This window comes from Phalacrocorax carbo, chromosome 26 (genome assembly GCF_963921805.1).
Source record: "Phalacrocorax carbo chromosome 26, bPhaCar2.1, whole genome shotgun sequence".
NCBI lineage: Eukaryota > Metazoa > Chordata > Aves > Suliformes > Phalacrocoracidae > Phalacrocorax > Phalacrocorax carbo.
In genome coordinates, this window is record NC_087538.1 from 310,950 (window position 1) to 323,644 (window position 12,695).

The 12,695-nt window shown below is 55.7% G+C and overlaps 1 protein-coding gene across 1 annotated transcript; it reads right to left on the reverse strand.

Moving 5' to 3' along the window:
• Window positions 1-3,901: 3,901 nt before the first annotated feature.
• Window positions 3,902-4,870, reverse strand: LOC135317450 (olfactory receptor 14A16-like). The gene has a single exon (XM_064473741.1). The coding sequence runs from the start codon at window positions 4,865-4,867 to the stop codon at window positions 3,902-3,904; it is 966 nt and encodes a 321-aa protein (XP_064329811.1). The 5' UTR covers window positions 4,868-4,870.
• Window positions 4,871-12,695: the final 7,825 nt, after the last annotated feature.

Consider the following 12,695-nt stretch of genomic DNA (forward strand, 5'->3'; position numbering starts at 1 on the left):
TCTTGAAGTAGGACTGAGTCCCTCTGAGGAGGGCCATTGCTGAGACAGGCTCCCCAGGGACTCGTTAGGGCAGATAACTGGAAGCCGTGACTCCAGGGAGGCCAAGGTAATGTGCCGGCAGCTCGGATGCTGGGGAAACCCTGGCTTTGCCTCATGAAGCAGAAAGGCCAAGCTCTGAGCCCCAGCCCCGGGGAAGGCAGATCCTGTCCCTCACACAGCGCTCAGGGCCCTTCCTGGGGCAGGGGGCTGTGGGGTGTGTGATGGTGAGTGAAGGACAAGGGTATGGCAGTGCCCAGCCTCACTGGGGTGTGCAAGGAGGCGAGGAGGCCCCCGTGCCTGAGGACAACGTGTCTCCTCATAGGCCTTGCTGGCAGAGACACTTGCCAGAGCCACGGGGACAAAGCCTTGGGTTCTCCTGGCAGCTTCCAGCCTTGCCAGCGCTCTTTGCCTTCTCTACCAGAGCTTGTCCTGTGCTGTCCCACAGCCGATGCTTCGTCCCTGCACGCTGGAGACACCCCCCTCGCTTCCCACCTTGCTCTCACCTGCCATTGCCATACAGTCACTGACGTCTGTCCGTCCTCACGCTCTGTTCTGTGAAACAGAGACGGACTGATCCCATCCTCCTTCGGGAGGACTTCATGTACCACAGCACGACCCTTTGAGGGACATCTCTTCCCCCTCATGGCCACTCCCCACCTCCCAGGCTGCCCTGTGTGGCAGTGCTGCTCTCTCCTGCTCTTCCCTCCCTCCAAGGAAAGCTCCACCACTGGGAAACCACCCTTCAAGCAGGCGTCCCAGCGCGGCAGCCTTCCCGTGGCCTTTCCCCTGAGCACCAGAAGTAACCTCACCGTCATCCCCGCAGGCTGCCGCCCTTCAGCTTCTCCATAGACACGGCCAAGCTGCGTGCCTGCTGCTGCCCCATCAGGCCCCCGGGCAGCAGAGACACGACACCCAGAACAGAAGCCCCCTTCGTGCAGTGAGCCCGGCTCCTTCGGCAGAGGGGATCTCACGGTCGCTGTGCCAGCCAGGTGCCTCCTGCCGGCCTCTCGGAGACGCTGGCAGGTGTCAGCTTACAAGCCCCTACCCCAGCCATGGGTCAAGGGCTGACCCACCGGCTCTTTCAGAAAGAAGTGACCTCACAGTCCCTTTCCCAGCCACGGTCCTGCTCTTGGCCTGTCACCTCCAGAGGCACAAGTGACCTCCCAGACCCCTTCACAGCCTTTGGCTTCCTCCTGGATTGGGAGTTCCCGAGACACAACTGACCACACAAGATGTACCCAACGCTCACCCTCCTTGTGGCCCTGTAGCCCAGGACCTGAGCAGATAAAAGTAAGCTTGGTTCATCAAATTTATCAGAGGGATTTCCTACCAATACTTTGAGTGGAAAAAGGTTCCTCAGAGGAACTGCTGTATTTATACTGGTGCGATTTATATCACTCGTTCTGCCCCGCGGTTTTTTCTTCTTCCTCTGTCTCTTCTGTCTTCAAAAAGCTCTCCAATGACAAGAGAGTCTTTGAATGAGAGACTAACTGGGGTTGGAAAGACCCCTGAACACCATTGTGCTGGGTGTCGCTCAGATGGAGTCACCTTCTCCAATAACAGCCCATATACTGCTGTGCTACGTACTCCTGGCTAGAACAGTGTTGATCACACTAGAGTTGACTATGTGAGATGGATCAAGGTCTTCCTGTAACTTGGCATCATCCACAAGGAGTTGAAAATGTGTTTTGTCCCATCATACAGAGGGATAGTAAAAATGTTCCACATGGGGATCAAGGGCTGGTCACTGAGGGAAGCAACCAGTAAGTGTCTGCCAGGAGGACTTTGTACCATGGATGATATTGGACCCTCATCAGTCAGCCAACTTCCCACCCACCACATACTCCACTTCTTCAGTCCAGCTGTCAACAAGCTGTCAAGTGTGTCCCTGCCCCCATCCTTTCTGCCCCACAGGCTGTAGGTGAGAGGATTGAGCAGGGGCGGGGATGGTGTTGGAAAAGGGCATCGTCAGACTGTCTCAGGGGGGCTGTTCTGGGCATCACTTAGACAACGATGAGAGAGGCTGTAGAAAAGAGTGGCACTAGCGAGGTGAGAGGAGCAGGCGGAGAAGGCCGCCTGCGTGCCCAGCTGGGCAGGAGGGCTGCCCCAGGGTGGCAGCACTGGTGCACACAAGGGATGCCGGCATGAACAGAAACTGGGAGGCTGGGCCTAAGCACCAGGTTCTGAAAGCAGAGAGCAGGAGTGTCATGGTTTCACTGCAGGAGAGTTCCAGCACTGGGGCAGAAACCACAGAAGAAATGGTCCAGTACATCAGGGCAACAAACCTTCATCCAGCCCAGGCACTCTGCAGCCCCTCGTGCCAAACTTGCTCCCCAGCACGACAGGAGGGAATTGGCCCAGGGGCTCCTCAGGCAGCTCCTGCTGCCCCAGGGACAGGGCAGCCTGCCCCAACCGGGCACCTGCACCAAAGGATGTCTCTGTCCGTGCCTCACGGGCACACACACAGTGCCCTGCTCCTCTCCCAGCACATCCCGTCTCCCCACAAGATGCCTTTCCCCAGCTAAGCACACCTGTGCTGGCCGGGCCGCCCATTCCTGCACCCTGCCCCCATGCTCCCCACAGCCCCCGAGCTGGCGGTGCTGCGCTGCAGAGAAAGTGGGCTGTGGTGCCCAGGGCCACGGCGTGACACCCTTGGACTGTGCTGGTCAGGCTGGGGGGCAGAGCCAGCTGGTGCTGGTCACTGCCGCTGACCACCTCCTGCACAAGCCCTCCTGTGGCCATGGAGGGTGCTCAGAGGTACCCGCCTTATTCCAGTGCTGTGAGGTGGGTTTGGGTGCTGCGCTGGGTCCAGCCTGGGCAAGTTCATGGAGGGTAGGACAAATCAGTCACCAGACTCCTTTCCCTGCCCTTGCTGTGTCCCCTGGGCTTGCTGAGCTCCTGTTTGCCACTTCACACCCACATTTAGGGTATCATCTCTCTGGGCAACACCGTGCTGGACAGGCTGGTGCTCAGTGGGGTCCATTCACTGCCAACTCCCTGGCACACGCTGTCCCTCCCTGCACATCCCTTCTGCTCTCCTGGCAGCTCCCAAGTCCCTACAGAAAAACATTCACCTGCCATCAGCCCTGTCACATGCTCCAGAGCCCCAGGGGGGTCAATCAGAGACCATTAACCACCTGCATGGGTGCTGGCCACCAACAAGCACCACCTGAACCAGCCCTCAGTCCCTTGAAGGCCATACTGGGACCATGATCTCATCTCACTGAGCCTATGGAGAACAAGCAAAACAACGAGCCTTTTTAAAGCCTATTCCTTGGGTATGTCCTTGAGAGCAACTTTGGCAGAAGACATAAGCCTTCAGCCACTGCACTCAGGAGATGCCCTTTCCTGGTGGAAATGGGGTTATGGAGGTCCGCTCTATCAGAGAAGGGCTCCTTGCCTGTCCCTTCCTGCAGTCACAGGACTAAAACACAGCAGGACTGTAACCAAGCTCCAAGAGCAGTCAGGCCTTACACCAACACAGCGTCTCAGGAGACTGTAGAAGTGGGAAGACAGCAGCTCTGAAAACACCAAGAACTGCTGCTCCCTAGCAGTGCTGCTGTACTGGGACTATTTCTCCCCCCCAACCTGCTGTGCAGAGACTTATTTTCCCCCCCACCTCTCTACAGGCACGGCCACTGCAGCTTCTACAACTGTCTCCCTGGAATGGTGTTGGCCAAACAAGTTGCTGCAGGTTCCTTTTACACAATCTCTGGGTCAAATTCAAGAGGCAGGCAGTGAATTAGAAGTGGGATGTATAATTATATTTTATTGTGCACAACATTTTCACACAAAAAACAAAGACACCCCACCAACACCACCAAAACCCTTAGAAGGCAGGCTAGGGCTGTAATGAGTTCCATTACGAATGCTGTGCAGAAGACAACAGGTAGTTTATTGATTGTGAAAACCACCCACTGATCAGTTTCCACACAGCATCCTTGAGCTCCTGGTTCCTCAGGCTGTAGATGAGGGGGTTCACTGCTGGAGGCACCACCGAGTACAGCACTGCCACCACCAGGTCCAGGGATGGGGAGGAGATGGAGGGGGGCTTCAGGTAGGCAAATGTGCCAGTGCTGACAACCAGGGAGACCACGGCCAGGTGAGGGAGGCACGTGGAAAAGGCTTTGTGCCGTCCCTGCTCAGAGGGGAGCCTCAGCACAGCCCTGAAGATCTGCACATAGGACAGCACCATGAAAACAAAACAGCAAAATGTTAAATAGACACTAACCACAAGAATCCCGACTTCCCTGAGGTAGGTGCCTGAGCAGGAGAGCTTGAGGATCTGGGGGATTTCACAGAAGAACTGCCCCAGGGCATTGCCATGGCAGAGGGGCAGTGAAAATGTACTGGCCGTGTGCAGCAGAGCACTGAGAAACCCACCGGCCCAGGCAGCTGCTGCCATGTGGGCACAAGCTCTGCTGCCCAGCAGGGTCCCGTAGTGCAGGGGTGTGCAGATGGCCACGTAGCGGTCGTAGGCCATGACTGTCAGGAGATAAAACTCTGCTGATATCAAAAAGAGAAACAGAAAGGCTTGTGCAGCACATCCCGCGTAGGAGATGTCCCTGGTGTCCCCGAGGGAATTGTCCATGGATTTGGGGAGAGTGGTGGAGATGGAGCCCAGGTCGAGGAGGGAGAGGTTGAGGAGGAAGAAGTACATGGGGGTGTGGAGGCGGTGGTCGCAGGCGATGGCGGTGATGATGAGCCCGTTGCCCAGGAGGGCAGCCAGGTAGATGGCCAGGGAGAGCCAGAAGTGCAGGAGCTGCAGCTCCCGCGTGTCTGTGAACGCCAGGAGGAGGAAGTGGGTGATGGAGCTGCTGTTGGACATCTGCTGCCTCTGGGCGTGGGAAAGTATCCAAGAGGAAAAGACGGTGTCATGTTAAGACAGGCTTCTCTGAAGAAAACCTATGCCATTATTTTTAGACTGTCCCACTGTGACCCCTCCACCCTATTTCCTTCTCTGGGGGAAAACATTGTTCAGGTCCCGGACTTGAGTTTCATTGTGTGCTGGCTGAGTGTGGCGTGAGCAGCCAGGCCTCTGCGTGTGGCCTCTCGAGGAGTCATCCCTGCCCTGCTGCAGAGGGTACGTGGGAATGTGGTGGGGGAACAGGCTGGATATTCAGAATCTGTCAGATGAAACCACTCCTATTGCAGAAGGGCTTGTTTGCAGCTGCTCTCCCAGTGTTAAGGAGTGACGGCAGCAGAAAGAAGATTTAAAGAAGCTTTTTCCTACCCACACACCATGCCTGGTTCTCTGAAGACAGAAATCCCCACATTTCTGCCGCACTCGGGGACAGTGACTGTGAGACCTGCCTAAAAGGCAAAGGGGTTAATTCAGTGTGGCTTCGGGCAAAGTGGGGGGGTCTGGACGGGCTTGTTCCCAAGTGCCCTGCACTGATACCTTTGGGTATCGGAGGAGAATCACACTCCCTTGTTACCCTGAAAAGAAACCAGACATGCTGTGAGCAGAGGGATCACCAAATGTCTCACCCTTTCTTAAGGTATCTCAGCAAGGTCTCAGCACCCCACTTCTTCCCAAGGACATCCTTGGTTCATTTCACAAACCCAACAGCATTTCCTCAGCTGTAGCAGCTCTGCGCCTCCCCGTGGGGTGTTCAGATAACACCAAGATGCTTTAGGAAAGATTTGCACCCCGGAGGGCAGCTCAGAGCTTGGCAGGACACCCCAAGGAGATGCCCAAGTGTCCTGTTGAAGAGAGCTCAGTCACAGGACACAGCTCATTCCCCAGCCACACAGACTGCTTTGCCCACAGCCCCACGGTTAGAGAAGAGCTTGGGCACCTCATTCCCATGGAGACACTTGCGTGGGAGGAATCACAGGATCAGGGCCTGACCTGGCTGCTGCAACTCCCATGCCCTGAAGAGCCTGACAGCAAGAACTAGATAAGAGGAACAATATCACAGGCTAGTGCAGAAACAAGGACGAATGCAGTGATGGTCTGGCTCAGAGAGGCAGTGGAGAGACAGCCGAGCACTCAGGGAAGCGCTACCCTCACCCAGCTGTGCACGCCATCTCCCAGACATCAACATTGCCCTCCTCCCCACAGCATTCCTGGTTTTAATTTCCTCTCCTTCCCTGATCTTACCCCTGCTGCCTGGACACTTTCCTCCCCAGAGGTGTTTCCCTGTGCCATGTCTTCTCCCTGTCAGCGCTCACAGGCCCATCCCAACCTCTGTGCACCCACCTCGGCCCTACAGAAACCTGCCTGTTTGCAGGGCACTGCCTGGGCACATCTTCCTCTTTGCAGGTGGGAAAGGGCAGGTCAGGACAGCCCTGGCGGGGCCAGCGGAGGTGATGCTGGTGCAGTCCAAAGGCAGAGGAGAGGCTGAAGGCACTTTGGGAGGCTCCCAGCAGAGCTACTGCTCACTCAGAGTCACAGCTCAGGAGACTCAGTAGTTGTTCAAACATTAGAGCTCCTATTCTATTTCTCCCATCCCCCATCATCTCACCCTTCCCCAAGTAGGAAACTGAAAACAGACCCTGGAAAGCTCCTTCTCTTTACATCAACCCCCGCCTTGACCTGACCCACACAGCACCCTCTCAGCAGCAGCACAACCCTGCCCTGCCCCGCCGAGCACCGCTCCTTCCACCCACAGCCTGTCCCCACGGCCCCATGGGGAGCTCCCCGGGCAGGCTGAGCGCTGACCCTGGCATGGAGCAGAGTCCCTGCCCCAGCACAGAGTCCCCTGGGGTGCAGGGACCCTGCTCTGAAGGACAGCCCTGGGCAGCCCTGGGTGCGCACCCACCTTCATCCCACTGCAGCCATCCCTGGCAGAAGGGAGGAGGGGGCTGGCTTGCCCCGTCCCTCGGCTGGTGCAGCGGGAAGCCCTGCTCGGAAGCATGTCCTCCTCTGTGCTACAGAAATGCTGCGAGCCACCCTGCCAGGCCGTACCAGCCATGGGATGGGCAGGCTCTAGAAATGCCTCCAGGATTCTCACCTGCCTTGTCCTGCAGCCAGAGACTTACCGTGTCAAAGGTGGTGAAGGTTGCTCCCCCAGGCAGCGCTCAGCATCCCCCCACCCCAGGCTGCCTTTCCCCTCTCCCTGCCCGGCTCCTCTGCCCTCGGTGCCTGCAGGCAGTGCCCTCAGCCCTGCTGCGCTTGGCAGAGGAGCTGCTCCTGGGCAGAGCTGTCTCTCGGCAGCGCTGCCTCATTGCCAGCAGCTCCCTCCACGCCAGGAGCCCAGCCCAGCTCGGCAGCAGAGGCACAGCCCAAGGCAGCCCTTTCTCTGCCCCTCGGGGCTCCCTCCAGGTGTCCCTGGGGCTCCGGGGGAACCTGCTGTGAAACAGCCTGCAGGAATCCCTGATGCTCCCCCCCTCAGCTGGGGGGAGACACGGCTTTCCAGCACTGTTATTTCTCCTGTGAGGAAACGATTTGGGCACGACAATCACTTATATTGCCCCATCGTTAAACAGGACAGCAGGAAGGTGACAGGGAAGGATCTCCTTTCTCCAAACGGGCATGTGGTGTTCCATTGAAGAGCCAGAGCTGTGACATGGTTGCAGAGCTCAGCACAGCTCGTCTTCAAGGGCAGCACCTTCCAAACTCAGCAAGGGTCCAGTTCCAAACTCACTCTGAACTCGAAAGGCAACTCAAGGGCACCGTAAGGAGCGTTTCCTACTTCAGGAACAGTTAAAGGAGAAACAAAGACACTGTGTGGGCACTGCTGGATTTAGTAAGGGCAGGGGTAGAGAGATGTGAGATTCTCTGTGCCCTCTTTGCCTCAGCCTTCCCCAGCAAGGTCTCCCGGCCTCTGGGACTCAGGGCAGGACTCTGGAGGAGATCAGGCAGCGGGGGATGGGATCAAGCCAGGGGTCACTTGAGCAAACGCAATCCCTCCCAGCCCATGGGACAGGAGGGGCAGCATCGCGGGGAGCTGAGTGAGCAGGCCAGTGTCCCAGGGAAGCCACTCCCCATTGTCTTCCAGTGGCTGTGGAGCCTGAGGGAGCTCCCTGAGCATGGGGAAAACGCAAATGTCGCGTGCACCTTTCCCCAGTGCCCAAAGGATGTGCAGAGGAGGGAAAGGCCGTGCCCCAGACCGTGTTCACTCAGATCCCATTGCTGGCTGTCTGAAGGAGAAGGTGACTGGATTTACTCAGGTTGGCTTGTCTGTCGCCATCCTCTTTGTCACCAAAATCATGATATCCAGGAAAGATTCAACCAAAGTCCTGCTCCTAAAGAGGATGTAGACTCGACAGTGTCACAGGACAGGGACTGCCTCGGCAGGTAGTAGCTCTGCAGGGAAGGGTCTGCAGGGCTTTGGGTTCCATTAGGCAAGAGATGAGCCATCAGCAAAGATGGCCAACAGCACCCTGGGCTGTAGGAGCGGTAGCACGGCCAGGGGAAGTGATTATCTCCCTCTGCTCAGCGCTTGTTACACCACACCCAGAGGACTTGCCCAGGTTTTGGTTCTACACAGTGTCAGAGAGACATGGGCGAGCTGGAGGGACACAGAAGTTCATTGGAGGGCCACAGAGGTGGCCACGGCTGGAGCACTTGTCCTCTTAGGAGAGGCCAAAGGAGCAGCGCTTGTACACCCTGGAGCATGGAGGCTTTGCGGGGAGGATGTACTAGGCTTGCATCGCCTGTGGTGAGGCTTCCAAGAAGACACTGTGGTGCAAGGCAGGGGCACAGGAGGCAACGAGCTGAAACACGAGCAGCTCAGGCTCAATATAGGGAGAAACTGCTGCAATGTGAGGACAGTCAGACACGGGAAGCCATTTCCCAGAGAGTGTGCGCTGCCTCCATCCCTGGAAGTTTCAAAGACCCATCTGGATGAAACCATGAGAAAGCTGGTGTGATCCTGCTTTGAGTAGGATGTTTCCTACAGATATCTAGGAAGGTGCCTTCCAGCCTGAATGAGGCTCTCATTCCTCCCCGTGGCGAGTAATTGTGTTGCCATTAAATGGTGACAGTTGGAATGGAGAGAAAAAGTGCTGTTCTAAAAACTTCATGCCAGAACATAATACGGAGAAACAACTGTCTTGTCAAGGAAGAATGTATGGGAGGCATAACGTTAAAGAAATAAAGTTTACTGTCATCAAGAAGAAGAAGAAATTATTTGAGAGCATAGTACTGCTGCTGGATTTACTAAACATAGAAACAAACAAATTACATGGCATGTTGACCCCAGCTGGCAGCTAAGCCCCTCCCCAGCTGCTCGCTCACTCCCCCTGAGCGGGGTGGGGGAGAGCATTGGAAAGTCATAAAAAATCAAGGGTCAGAACAAGGAATTTGCCTCAGGTTGCTTTCCTTCCTCGGCCTTTGCTGAGGGGACTGAATAACCTCCTCTTTTGATAGAGCCAGAGAATGGTTTGGGTTGGAAGGGACCTTAAAGATCATCTAGTTCCAAACCCGTGCCATGGGCAGGGAAGGATGAATCTGTCCCTGGGTGGGATCAAGCCACCAGCCTTTCAGTTAACAGCCAAATACGCTGGCCAATGGCACCACAGAGACTCCCAAAGTGAGCTGTGTAGTGCTTCCCATCGGCAGGCAGATGCTCGGCCATTTCCAGGGAAGCAGGGCTTTGTCACGTGTAATGGTGACTTGGGAAGGGAAACACCATCACCCTGAATGTCCACCCTGCTTTCCCTGACCCCCGGACCTCCCCTCCCACGCCATTTCTGGGAGCAGCCCTGTCTCGTTCCCCGCCCACTGCAGACCAACCACCTGCAGTACAGTGCTGGGCACCAAACGCACTCCTCCTGCAGCCTTGCACAAGCGCTCCGACCTCAAAGAGCACGGAGGTGCCTTGGGGAGGTCCTCCCCTCACCAAGGTGAGCTGCCTCAGCTGGTGTGTTTAGGATGCATGAGTGGTGACTGGAGAAACAGGGTCATCCCTCGACGAGGAGATGGAAAGCCTTGAGAGCTTCTTAGCTCCTCAGTTAGTCATTAGGTAGTGATTGGCAGTGCCTACGGATGCAAGAGGCGGGTGGAGGGAACTCTAGCAAGATCAAGGTGTTGGTTGAGGGTTTTAGCAAATAGGATCATAGAACCATAGAATCAATAAGATTGGAAAAGACCTCTAGGATCATCAGGTTGAACCATCAGCCCAACACTACCATGTCTGCTAAACCATGCCCTGAACTGCCACATCTACACATTGTTTGAACACCTTCAGGGATGGCGACTCCACCACCTCTCTGGGCAGCCTCTTCCAATATCTGACCACTCTTTCAGCAAAGAGATTTTTCCTAATACCCAACTTAAATCTGCCCTGATGCATCTTGAAGCCGTTTCCTCTCGTTCTACACTAGTAACCTGAATGACCAAGCCCCACCTCACTACAACCTCCTGTCAGGTACTTGTAGAGAGCGATACGGTGTCCCCTCTGCCTCCTCTCCTCCAGGCCAAACAACCCCAGGTCCCTCAACCTCTCCTCATATGACCTGCTTGCTCTCCAGACCCTTCCCCAGATGCGCTGCCCTTCTCTGGACACGCTTCAGCACCTCAGTGTCCTTCTTGCACTGAGGGGCCCAAAACTGAACACAATATGCAAGGTGTGACCTCACCAGTGCCGAGCACAGGGGCACCATCCCTGCCCCGATCCTGCTGGCCACATTATTCCTGATACCAGCCCGGGTGCTGCTGGCCTCCTTGGCCACCTGGGCACTCCTCAGGCTGCAGGCAAGGCTTCCCTCGGGCAAGGAGGAGCTCTGGGCACGTGGAAGCATCAGCAGGGCAAACATAAGATCTGTTTCTTCTTGAAATGCTCTTTCATTCTCTGATGCCTGCTCTTATTTGCTCATTTCCGTTTCTTTCTCCCGTTGCAGAAGACTTGAGGAACGAGAGCGCCTTTCTGGGAGAGCTGTTGTTTGGGGGTGGAGATACCGCTGAACTTTCCTGTGACAGCCAAGGCTCTTCTGTGTCTGTTTTCTGGTTTAAAGACGGTATCGGGACTCGTCCATCCTCCCGCACCACCCCCAAGTGCACCCGGGTCCTCGAGCAAAAGCAATGCCACGAATGGGTTTGCCTTTGCCTGAGGCAGGAAGAACCCAGACTGTTTTCCCAGAGGCTGGTGCGTGACAGGGGGTGTGATACACCCGCTCCGTGCCGTGCCCTTTGGCCCAGGTGTCTGTGAGGGTGTTTCAGAAATGAGTCCCATTGTCTGACTCAGTTCTCTCTGGGGTGCCATGTCGCCTCAGGACCTGTTTTTCGAGCCCCAGGAGCGTGATCCGGGTGGTGGCGTGGGGCACGGGGTATGTTTCCCGCCAGCCGGGCGTTGCTTCCACCACTGTAAGCACATGGCGCTTGCCTTGGCGGCTCTGTGGGAGTGTGATATAGTCCACTGCCGGGCCTGCCCATATCTGTATTTCAGCCATGGTCCACGTCCGATGCTTCCCCACAAGGCGACAGGACCCATCAGTGAGCAGGGCACACTGCTGCTCATTTTCTGGCAGTTTGTTCCACAGTGGGGCCTCTTCAGCACGTGGCACCCCCTCCTCTGGGGATATTCCAAGGTCTTTGCCCTCTGGCCAGCCCATGGTCACTTCCAAGACTCCTGGGCCACTGGGGTTTCCTATTCAAGCCCGCTGGGTGATCAGTGCCACCCATTTACTCCATGTAGCACCACTCTGTGCTAATCCCACCTGGCACAGCTTGTGGTTCTCCCGAGTGCGGGGGGCTTTGAAGAGCTCTTGGCGCACAACGGGCACCCAGCCTCTGTTCGCACCATACCCGATCGTCGCTCATGGGCTCTTCCCTGAGCCTGTCACACACCTCCCTCCTGCATCCTTCTCTCTCTGTCCATTAACATTACAATTGCAGCGTCAAACGACCAGCAATCAGGCTTTCACTAATAACTCACGGTCTAGTCTGGGTTTAAACCAAGTTCAAGAGCAAGGCACACCACACTGATGGCTGCTGTGGGATGAGCCTGCTCTTGAACCACGCCGGGTGATGCACGGCCCAGGAGTGAGTGACCTGAACCAACAGGCACATCAGGAACTGTCACCTGCATTTTTCCCTCTGCCTCACGTATGGGTCACCCACACAGCTCAGTGCATTGGGAAATGCTTTTTATTTGAGGAACAGCTGTAATTCAGAAGGAACCGCAGAACATTTCTCTCCGAGCATCTCAAAGGCACTCATTATCGTGACTGCTTTGGTGAGAACAGCATTCCTGCGATGGAAACCTGCAAGTTTTGCACAGAAGACAAAAGTACCAACAACATAAGAAACAAATGCAATCTTACTACGAGAAATTCTATTATTTCATAGCATTTGCCGACTGGCCTAGGCTAAGAGGTTACAAGCATTGCCTAACAACTCACAAGAGGCTATGGGCTGGCTTCTGCCTGGAGCTTGCTTCTTCCCCACCAGAAGCTATTTATGGTTGGTTACATGGGAAGGGATGAATTGCAGCAAATAAATGGAGTGCGCTGACAACCCTGAGAGTCATCTTCCATGAGAAGGGGTTCTGATGGGGGATTAAACTACTTAGTTATCTGCGGCCTTATTTGCACGCCGGGCATGTCCTTATAGTACGATCTGCCCAAGGCCTTGGTCTTTTCTCATGGCAAAAGGACAGCAGAGAAGGGCAGTAACTGACCTTCATTGCCCTCAAGGCCAAATATACCAGAATTGAGGTTGATTTGGCCACAACACCTGTAGGAAAATCATCTGACAGCTACAGGCC